Source organism: Trachemys scripta, chromosome 4 (genome assembly GCF_013100865.1).
Source record: "Trachemys scripta elegans isolate TJP31775 chromosome 4, CAS_Tse_1.0, whole genome shotgun sequence".
NCBI lineage: Eukaryota > Metazoa > Chordata > Testudines > Emydidae > Trachemys > Trachemys scripta.
In genome coordinates, this window is record NC_048301.1 from 75506547 (window position 1) to 75517854 (window position 11308).

An 11308-nucleotide genomic window follows, 5' to 3' on the forward strand; every position below is an offset into this window, starting at 1 on the left:
GCCAGCTTCCAGATTGCAATAGCCACCTGCTTCTCCACTGACAGGGCAGCTCTCAGTCTCGTGTCCTTGCACCGCAGGGTGGGGGCAAGCTCCTCACACAGTCCCATGAAAGTGGCTTTTCTCATCCGAAAGTTCTGCAGCCACTGCTAGTCATCCCAGACTTCCATGACGATGTGATCCCACCACTCGGTGGTTGTTTCCCGAACCCAAAAGTGGCGTTCCACGGTGCTAAGCATGTTTGTGAATGCAACAAGCAATTTCATGTCGTACGCGTTACGCGTCTCGATAGCATCGTCGGACTCCTCACCCTCACTTTCACTGTCACTTTGGATCTTAAGGAATAGTTCAATAGCCAAACGTGACGTGCTGGCGAAACTCGTCAGCATACGCCTCAGCAGTTCGGTCTCCATTTCCCGCAGACAGATCGTGCTGCACAGAAACCGTTGAAAGATGGTGCCAAAGGTGGACGGAAATAAAGGGATTTCTGGGATGCGAAGCGATGCATCACGGGGCATTGGGACAGGACCCAGAATCCCCCGCACCCACGCCCCCTTCCCACAACCCATGGCGCCAGAATGGGAAAAGGTGCTCTGTGGGATAGTTGCCCATAATGCACCGCTCCCAATAGCGCTGCAATTGCCGCAAATGTGGCCACGATAGTGCGCTGGGCAGCTGTCAGTGTGGACAGACTGCAGTGCTCTCCCTACTCAGCTTCACGAAGTCAGGTTTAACTCACAGCGCTGTACATCTGCAAGTGTAGCCAAGGCCTTAGACAACTATATCAGTTTACCAGAGTAGTACAGATGAGATCTCTCTGTTGTACTGAAAATTCTTAGGTTTGGGCTCATCTTCTCATCCAAGCTTCATTCAAGGCACTGTTAACTGCCTTGTCCTGGGAGGGGGGAGGGGAAGAGGAGGGCACAGCTGTTTCACAGGGTTGTGAATAGAGAAGTGATTTCTGATGTTGAGGGCCTTGAAATAAAGTCAGTACAGGTCAACAGGAGCCAGTGGAGAGTGCAATACACAAGCATGAGATGTTCTCAGCATTCTCGCTCTTCCTTATAAAGTAGGGCCGTATCAAATTCAGGGTCCATTTTGGTCAATTTCACAGTCCAAGGATTTTAAAAATTGGAAATTTCATTATTTCAGCTATTTAAATTGGAAATGTCATGGTGTTGTAATTGTAGGGATTCTGACCCAAAAAGGACTTGGGAGGGGAGGCGGCAAGGTTATTGCAGGGGGGTTGTAATATTACTATCCTACCTCTGCACTGTTGCTGGTGGCGGCACTGCCTTCAGAGCTGGGCAGCTGGAGAGCGGCGGCTGTTGGCCAGGACCCCAGCTCTGAAGGCAGAGCCGCCACCACCAGCAGCAGCACAAAAGTAAGGATGGCATGGTAGGGTATTGCCACACCCACTTTTGCACAGCTGTCTGCAGAGCTGAGCCCTCAGTCAGCAGCTGTCGCTCTCTGGCTGCCCAGCTCTAAAGGCAGCAGCGAAGAAGAGTGGCATGGAATGGTTTTGCCACCCTTATTTCACCCCGCCAGCAGCAGCACAACTGTCTTCAGAGCTGTGCACCCAGCCAACAGCCGCCGCTCTCTGGCCGCCCTGCTCTGAAAGCAGCGCAGAAGTAAGGGTGGCAAAAATGTAACCCCCCTAAAACTCCGTTTTAGTTCACGACCCCCAATTTGAGAAATGCTGGTCTCCCCCATGAAATCTGCACAGTATAAGGTAAAAAGCACACAAAAGGCCAGATTTCACGGGAGGCGGCCAGATTTCACGGTCCGTGATGCGTTTTTCATGGCCGTGAATTTGGTAGGGCCCTACTTATAAGGGTACAGAACGCAGCATCTTGCAAAAAGGCTGGTGTTTCTATATTGTCTCCACTTTCAGCTTCTGATGCAGTGAGTAACCTGTAGTCCAATTTGCAGAGAAATGTGTGGATCACTGTGCTAAGTGAAGGTCAGGGATGGTGTTACTTGTCACTGTTGCTTATTTAAGTATCCAGGATTAGTGACTAACCTAATAAGACCCAGAGGCTTCATATTATCTTCCCATCACCATCACTTAAGCCTTGCCTACACATAGTTAGGTTCGTCTACATTGCAATCATAGAGTACGACTGCAACATGAGTAGACATATCTGAGCTGGCTTTAATCTAGCTTGCTTGAGTCCCAGAGCAGTGAAGCTTCAGCAGCCCACATTTCAGTTTATGCTCTATAAGCCTGCCCAGAATCCTGGGTAATTACTCATGGGGCTAGTCTGTGCTGACACAAAAGCTGCTGTGGCTTCACTGCTCTGGGAGCAGAGCTAGCTAGATTAAAGTTACCTCATGTGCCTTGGCTCAAGCTACAATCATGCCACATGACTGCAGTATAGACATACCCTCATGCACTTGCACTTCAGATACTTAATCTCCACCTGGGCTACCTCTATAGCTCTGAATAAGTCAAACTTCAAGTTCAGTTCTTCCTTCCATAAAATTGTAACTATACTTTCTTTGTAAATACTAACCCTGACAACCACCTAAGTGCTATTACCACCAGGTTAAGACCTTAGTCACCAATCAGTGTTCGCCACTTCCCATTTACTTTGGCATTACTCAAACTGGCAATAAAATTGAGTCTGCTCCAAATCTGAGCCTCATGACTGTAAACAGGGAGTCTCCGTGGCAAGTTAGAGTCCTCAGTGAACAGAAGAGGGAAAGCTATGGGGGCACCAACGCCCAGAACACAGGCTCATAATTAAAGTAGGACCTGGGAGGCTAGAATACCAGTGAAAATTGTGAAGCAGTAGCAAATGAACCCAAGAACTAGTGATTTGGAGAAAGTAATTAGATCATTCAACAGAATACTGCAGGATACCCTAGAGTGTGAAAATCAGACAAGTGCCTACATGTGGCCTCACTTAAGCACTACACACAAAGCTGCACTGCCTAAGGGCTCCTACTGCCAAGTTTAAGAGAAAGAAAGAAAATAGCTGCAGAGGACAGCCCTATTGAAAATGTGTAGCCACCTGTCTCGCTCAATTATAAATTATTGTATTGAATAGTAACAATAATTATACAATTGATTGAATGACCAATTGCTCTGGTAACAAGACAGACTCACCTGAAAGAATTGTGGACCTAACTAAAAACCAGTAATGTTTTGGAAAATTAAAACAAAAAGAAAAAGATGCACTGGTAGGAATTTAGGTTTACACTCAATTTATTAAGTGTACTATCTACTTGTACCAAAGGAGTATGCTCTCATGTGGCATCTGGCACCACTCATGTGCTTCCACTACTAAAGTGGTAAATAGTCCCTCTGATATCTTGTTGTCATAGGCCGTGGAGGACTGTCTGTTGTGGTTCATTTATTACAGTGCTAAGATGTTACATGATCATATTTTGGCATTTGAAGAAAGGGCATTTACTGATGCAGCAATAAAACTAGACTATCTTTCAATCCACTTGGCAAGGGAAATAACTTCAGTTCTGTTTTTAACTTACGAAAACCCAAATTAATGAAAAATTAAAATTCAATGCAGACCTGCTGGGGTGAGAATGGAAACTCAATGACCACAGACCAGCTATTAAGTTAGGATTTTGATGTAAATTAGAATGAGATTTCTATAATCATCTCCTTTGGGGTTAAGACAAAGGAACAAGTTCAGAGATGGGAAATAAATCAAGGTAATAAGGTTACTCTGCATAATAAACCATTCCAATGGGAAAGCTACAAGATCTCCAGCTCCACATTAGAAATGCATTTACAATATGCCAGACAGTTCCTTGGTGACAACGTTCACAGTGAACAATGATCACATGTTCACCCAGCTGAGGTCAGAAAAGCATACACTAGCTGCTGGGTCATCCCTGTGTCCTCTAAGTCTGTAGTTTTTAATAAATGATTTACCTTGCCAATGTCAGCACAAGACAAGTTAGAGATTGTTGCTTTCTGCAATGAAACAAAATGACCTGAAGTCCAAACAAAATCATGCCACTGATGAACTGAAACCCTCAAGATTATAAGTACCTTCTCCTTGGTAGAGAATTCCTTCAACAGGATATGCTGGATATATGTTAACTTACAAAACGTTCTTTGCTGAAGGTTACTAGAGTTTTTGCTGCATAAGCCTTAGTTATCAGAAACAGATAAGACTACAACCTCAGTCATCTCTGGTGTTGTACAGCATTTGTATTTGCTAGGATACAAACTTAATGGCACCTAGATACTAATATATATATTATATAATTTATATATATATAAAAAACAATTAAATGAAAGCAACCTTCAGGAAATAGAACTTTGGAGCCTTTTTTATACAAACTATATCTCAAGGTGCTTTAATAGAAATATCACCAGAGGGAGGGAAAAATTAATAAGGAACCTGCTGAAGTAGAATATTTTCAGCCAGGATTGGAAAGGAGGTGGGAGATGATGAGGCAGAGACCTAGAAAGGATGTTAAAGAAGATGCAGATGCAAAGGGGGCTTGCTCCAACAGTGCTGAGACAGTAAAAACAGACGGGGTCTTTTCACATTCACTAGTAGAGCCTTATGCTATTGCAGCAAACGTCCAAGGTTTGCTTGACGAGAGAACAAAAGAAATGCTTATTACTTGGAATGAATTCCCGGGGCAACTGATACACCATAAATAAAAAGTGATGCTCCTTGAAACTTGTAGTACCTAAGCTGAAGAGGAACTAGGCATGCTATTTTATATTTGGAAAAGTTGATAACCATAAGCTTCTTCAGTAATATTAGCAATTGCACTGTAGAAATTCAAACCGACAACAACATAGATTTCAGTTTAATAGGAACAGCCAGGCATCCCCAACTAGAACACTGAGAAAAACACTGCTTAATAGGGATTTCTCTTCCTGGGTTTTTCTAGGATAATATTACCTTCTGACTAAGAACGTTGGGATGTTTAGCAATCTGAATGTCTTCCTGGAAGAGAAACACACACCTAGACAGAAGCCATTACTCTCTCAAAACTGGAACTTCCCATCCATTCTTCCTACCATCATCCAGAGAATTTAGATCTCATTCAGAAAGATACACTGAACAATTGCACCACCTTATGAAGAACAATCAGTTACAAACTACTGAAGAATAAGCCATCTCACCACACTTCATACAGCCACACTACATACAATTTAACAGCCCATTTCACTAGCCCCTCCCCCTCCCAAAAGTGGCTCCTTCTTAGAGAGGGAAGACAGGATGTCTAAGTCTCTAACACACCTTTCCCTATTTTCTCTGATTCATCAATTAGAGAAAGGGAGAATATGCCCTGACTTTCTCCATTCTAGGGTTTCCTCTCCTCCTTTTCCTTTCAGAATGCTGAATTGGCTTTTGAACTGAAGTTTAGGCTAAAAGTCTATTTAGTGTAAAGTAGATTTTGATTGTTTCTCTTTACAATACAAAGGGAACAAATCAGTAAGAAAAGAGCAAAATCAATGGAAACTACTTTGCTTCAGTAATTGATTGAACTGGGACAAACCTTAGTATCAAAATGAGAAGCTGTAACCAAGAATATACAAATATTGTAGAGTGGAGATAACAGCTAGCTGCATTTCAGTGCAAATATCACTTCTGTCTCATCCTAAATCAGCTCATAGGAATGGGGAAGAGGATCAGGAAAGAAAATCCCAAACTTATCCATACTTCAGATTTTAACCAGCAAAGAGATTCAGCTACAAAAGCAACAGGCACAGCAGTCACTTTCCACGTCTTCCAGATAAAGGACAGCGAGATCTGCTAATACCAAAAGGATTGTTTGAAGCTTCACCACAGGTGTACTGAGCACTTATTGCATAGGAGAACTAAGCTACTTCCGGTGTTGTGACTCAGAACTCAGATTTCTTTTTCTTTTGTGTCACCATCTATAAATTTGAACATTCTTAGTGAGTTACACCCAGACACTGAACCTGAACGTTCAAAACATAGCTTTAGTCTGAACTTACATTCAATTTCCCCAAGTACTTAGCTCTACTGATTAATAACCTCAATAGCCATTGAGGGCCTGCTGGGTTGTCAGTACTTCATTGGTGAATATTACAGAGTCTCTAATCAATTCTTAGAAACTCTGGTGCTACTTGAAACAGACATTCAGCCAACAGGCACCACACATGAAGAACTAGCTGAGCAGTTATGACTAAGAGCTAGTCAGTGAGATGAGCTCTCAGATCAGCCTGGCTTTGTACCAACACACTGAGTTCAGCCTAGGTATCACCACCCAGAACAAGTATTACCCTATACTAGACTCAAGGAGTAGGAAGAAGTACCCATACCCTATGCAACAACTGTCAGGGAGTTTCCTCTGGAGAAATTACCATGTGACATCAACATGCCTCCATCTACAAAATGAAACCTACACATCTGCTCGTCCTGACCCTTTCAGCATCTTCTCTGGGACACTCTGGTACCAAACAGGGAAATGGCAGAGACAAAGTTCCATCAGTTGCCAAATGGAAGGGAGAGGAGGAGAGAGGTGCATCTAACAGGGGTTCCTGCCCTGGGCACCTTGCAGGGATCAGACCTAACTAGGCCCACCCTGACCGGCAGCAGAGAGAGATTCCCTGGGAACCGGCTCTGCGAGGGGGGCGAAAGAGCTCAGGTAGCCGGCGGGGAAAGTCATAGCAACAACGGTCACGCTGGGGAAGACAAGCGGGGTGGGCGGGACGGACTTGTCACCATGGCGATGTCTCCAAGGGAACGGAGGGAGGAAAATGGCACGATAGCTTGGAGAGGGGTGTCGTGGGACAGACCCAATGGGGATACCCTAAGAGATCTCCATGGCGACAGCAGGGAGGCGGTTTCCACAGTCTCGTTGAGAACTGGCTACCCCCACGCTATGGGGGTGTTCGTCCTGAGGGGAGGCATCTCCAGGGTGACGGTCTCTATGGGACCCCTTACCTGCTGCTGTATCTTGCCATCCTCGGTGACCACCCAGTGGGTGGTGGCGGCGCCCGGCCGTGCCCCTAAACCCAGCAGCAAAGCCAGGCCCAGTACCCGGCCCCATACCGGCCAACGCCGGCCCCACCCGGACGCTCTTGTTGCCGCCGCCATCTTCCCCGCTCCCAGCCTTCCTGGACTACCCGGAACCGGAAATGCCTGCTCCGCCATTTTGGGGTGGGAGCGAGGGCAAGGAGAGGGCGGGACTCTGGCCCGTCCGGAGGGGAGGGGGTGTGTCTCCTCCGTCAGCGGCTTCTCTTGCCCTGCCGTGCTAGAGCCGCAATGGTTTCGGCGGCCTGTACGCGCCGAGTCCTAACGCTGAGTCTGCAGCCGGCCGGGCCGCTGGGGCTCAGGCCTGGCTGTGGCCTGGGAAGGGCCGGGCCGAGCGCTCTGCTGGGAGCAGGAGAGCCACGACCCTCCCCACTGGGGCCGGGCCTCTCGCCTCGCCTAGGTGAAGGGCTGGAAACAGGAGAACAGCCCTAAATGTCCCCTGTGCGGTGAAGCCCGCTGCAGGGTCTGTGCTCGGTTCCCCTCGCTGCCGGATCCTAATCCTGTGAACTCTTCTTCCCTCTTCTCTGCCTGCTGCCTCCTCCCCTGCATGTTCTTTTCTGTCCCCCACAACCTCTTTCCATTCCTTACTTCTTCATTCTAGTTTATTCTGCCCAACTCTTGCTTTCACTCCTTCAGTCTGTACACTCCCCTACCATATTAAGGGTTTAAAAATGTACTTGACTCCTAATAGCCAAAGAATTAAACTAAAATGATGGTGCTACTGTCTAGGAGCAACACAGAGTTGAAAAGTCAAGCCTCTTTCTTCCTCACACCCAACCAGTGGGATTCCTGCCAAGGTGCTGTCCCTGGAGTCTGCTGACTGCTTTGGGGTTCCCATTTTTTGTAGGCTCTGGCTAGCCACCTGCTAATAAATTTGAAGTGTCTACTTCAGAACACCTCTGGCTGCTAGGAAGGTGAAGCAGCATTTTCACCCTCTCTTCTCAGTCTCCTGACTTCTCCAATATAGAAGAGAATCTCCCCTAGCCTCCCATTTTAAGTTTTCAGCCCTAGTGAATAGTTCCAGTGGTTTCTATGGCAGCTGTGCAAAACTTACACAAATGAAAACAGAATGAAGTGAACCTGCTGCTTTTCAACGTGGTCAGTTTTCACTCTGCTGTAGCTTGGGACTCTGAGAAGCTTGAGGTGCTAGAGTTGTCTGCAGATTCAGACAGACATCCTGTAGGCTTATACTTTTACTTCACATTTGGAAGGTCATCTTCAAACCAACATAGACTAGAGCCTTCAATTATTCTTATCATTATTCTCACCACTGTGTCCTATCAGGAGAAACGACTTTTTTTTTTTTGGGTGGTGGTATTGTGTGAGGAGTAGGTTGAAGTGTTCATCCTGACTTCCTGCAGAAGTGAGTTGCAGATTTGTGGGCCAGTCTATGTCAAAACTCTGTCTTTATTTTGAGAACACTCACCATTGAGAATGATAGCTCCATCATATCTGTGGAATGTAGCTGATTAGGAAGGTAATATCAGGTAGGCTGAAATGGTCCCTCAGGTGACTTGGGCCATTCCTACAATAAATAGGCTTTGAGGTCCATGACTAAGTTGCAAACATTTCCTGACCACTTGTGGACAGGAAGCTAAAGTCTTGTCTTCAATTTTTTGTTTTGTTTTTTAGCAACTGGCATAACTACGCTGATGCAAACTTTATTGTAGATCTAGTCCATTTGTGCAAACTGCACTTTGAATCTGTTCAGTTTACCCATTTCAAACAGGCAAGGCATAAGACTTCAGATTTAGTCATCTAAGAAGATAACTTGGTTGTCCCAAGTTTTGGAGTTGTGGTTCCATTCTGTCACATACATTAAGATTAAATATTGTGATTTTGTAAAGGCATTTTTCTGCATCCTGCTTGTTCTATTTTGGACTGCTGGACCTGGGATTTATCATTTGTATTCATCATTTTTTTTAATGTGACAGTCTTATGTCTAGTTTTGTCTTCACTTTAATGTAAATTAATGCCACTTCTACTACTAGTCAGAGATGGAAGCTAATCATAATTTATTTAAAATACAATAATTCTAATTCCTTAAATTATATGCATATACAAAAGCACTACATTGTATATCACTTAACATATAACATCTAACAAAACCACAAAATAAATGAAAAGTTCAGTCATCCAACAGCACATACTCTTCACATTCCTCCATGCATAGGCACAGACTTTGCTAACAGCAGAACCACCATATACTACACACACCACAACTTTGACTCAGGTCTCACAGGGATACCAGAATTTCAGAATCTCCTTTCCCCAGATTTGCTCCCACAAGGCAGAATGGAAATTGCAACATGTGGTTTGTGTTGGTTGTGCTAGTCTCAACTTTTTCAACGAGTTAATGACAGGGTAGGTTTGAAGGGTTAGTAACAAGCTACTGTGTTTGTTAGCGTAGAAGGCTCAAAAACTTTCACTGGAGTCAGAAGTGATTGTTTCTTAAAATTAACACCAATTAACTCAAATTTAACAAATTCTCTTAATCTTCAGAAAATTAAGTTTATTTCCTATAACACCTAATAAGTTCAATTCCTGCTTTAAAAGAAGCACTGAAGAGAACCTTAAATAAGGAATTGCTACTGGCACCTTCATAGTTATGGATAATGTCCTCCTGGCTAGGAATCCAGATTTCCATATGCAGAATAGCCCTAATCCAGTGATTCTCAAACTTTTCTACTGGTGCCCCCTTTCACATAGCAAGCTTCTGAGTGCCCCCCCCTTACAAATTAAAAACACTTTTTTATATATTTAACACCATTATTAATGGTGGAGGCTGACAGCTCATGCCCCCAATAACCCCCTGAGGGGTCCCACCCCCCAGTTTGAGAACCCCTGCTCATGTCTAATCCTTTGCTAGAGCTACCTACTCTTGCTGCTGAATGCTCAATCTGAATATGTGCACAACTATAGTCTGTCCTTCTCCATCTTCAAACTCAGAGAATAGCCTGATGGATATAGAAGCATCTGCATTATGCTGTTTCACTAATAGTGGCATCAGATTCTGAAATGTGCTCTGCTACACATTTGAAGGCTTGTTTCTGATTTATTGTGGAAAACCAAGTTCTGCTACTTCAGTACTACAGGGCATTAAGGTCAGTGCTTCCCCTAAGATCACCAACTTAAAGGTATGTGGAATGATATTGAAAAGCTTTTAAATATGCAGTTGCACTACTAGCTGTGGATTTGATGGTGTTGACATGTCATTGTAGAGGCAGTCATTTACAGAGCACTTTTTCCTTCTCCTTCATTACCTGAGCAAAGTGACCTAGAGATTTAAAGCATACAGTGCCATAATTATTGTAATGAGACAATTCTGTTTGATTTTATTACTAGGACACTGTGTGCAGTCAAAGCATTGAAGCCTTATGAATGGTGACTGCAGTAGGCCTGGTGAAACTGGCATCTGCAAGCTATATTTTCCCTATTAAAATCAAACCAAAGTGTAGCTTCCAGCTCAGTTTACAAGGTTGTGCAGATTGCTGCACTGCCTTTTCTGGGTTGAATGGAAACATTAAACCTTTGCTGGTCTTCTTGGAAGGAAACTGAACTTTGCCTTTGAACTACATGGAAAATCCAAATCTTTCCCACTCCCTAACTCTCATCACAGTAGTAACAGAACACATTCAAGCATCCCAAGCCATGCTCAACAGTGCACTTTCTGAAGGTATTGTGTGGCTGACTGGCAGCAGTACCCAATATCATTGAACCTTCCCATGATTTCTTTACTGAACTTTTCTGGAATGCAGGAAACTTGACATACACTTCCTTGTTCTGAAGGTACTTCTGTTTGATTTAGACTTTTGGACAGTAGCCTGAGGAGGTCTGAAACCTTAAATTTGACCCTATAGGCAACTGGAAACCAAAGAAAAGAGCAAAACACAGCAATGGTGTCTCAGCAAGCCTGTGTTGCTGAACAGATAGGCTGTTTTAATCTGAATCAATTTAAGGTAGTTTTCTTTTTAAGAAAGGAATGAAACATCAGCCATAGGTACAGAGAATTATAGTAAACAAGCTTGGAGGCCAAATGAATGTGCTCACAGAAGTTAAATCCAAATCAACATATGGGCTTAAGATTCTTCTAAAGTGGAGACATGCTTCTTGGAAGTCTGATTACTTGATAGAATTTGCTTGGCCTGAAAAATCCTACCAAATAAAAGGAGGCAGAGAGTAGATGGAAGTAAACTCATTTCACAGAGATCATTTCAATAGCCTCTAGCTGCTAATGAATCTAGTCACTGCCAATGGGAGTTTGGATCTACAATGTTATATGCTACTTTTATACTGGCATCCCACCTAAATAA

At 44.0% G+C, this 11308-nt stretch overlaps 1 protein-coding gene across 3 annotated transcripts in view; it reads right to left on the reverse strand.

Annotated features, from left to right (window-relative positions):
• The window catches only part of TTC17 (tetratricopeptide repeat domain 17), an 85779-nt gene extending 78703 nt beyond the window's left edge, over positions 1-7076 (reverse strand). For all 3 annotated transcript variants that reach the window (XM_034769634.1, XM_034769633.1, XM_034769632.1), the window contains exon 1: positions 6906-7076. In XM_034769634.1, the coding sequence (XP_034625525.1) occupies positions 6906-7058 (153 nt within the window). In that variant the 5' untranslated portion in view covers positions 7059-7076. The remainder of the gene's footprint in view (positions 1-6905) is intronic.
• Between the last annotated feature and the right edge of the window lie 4232 nt (positions 7077-11308).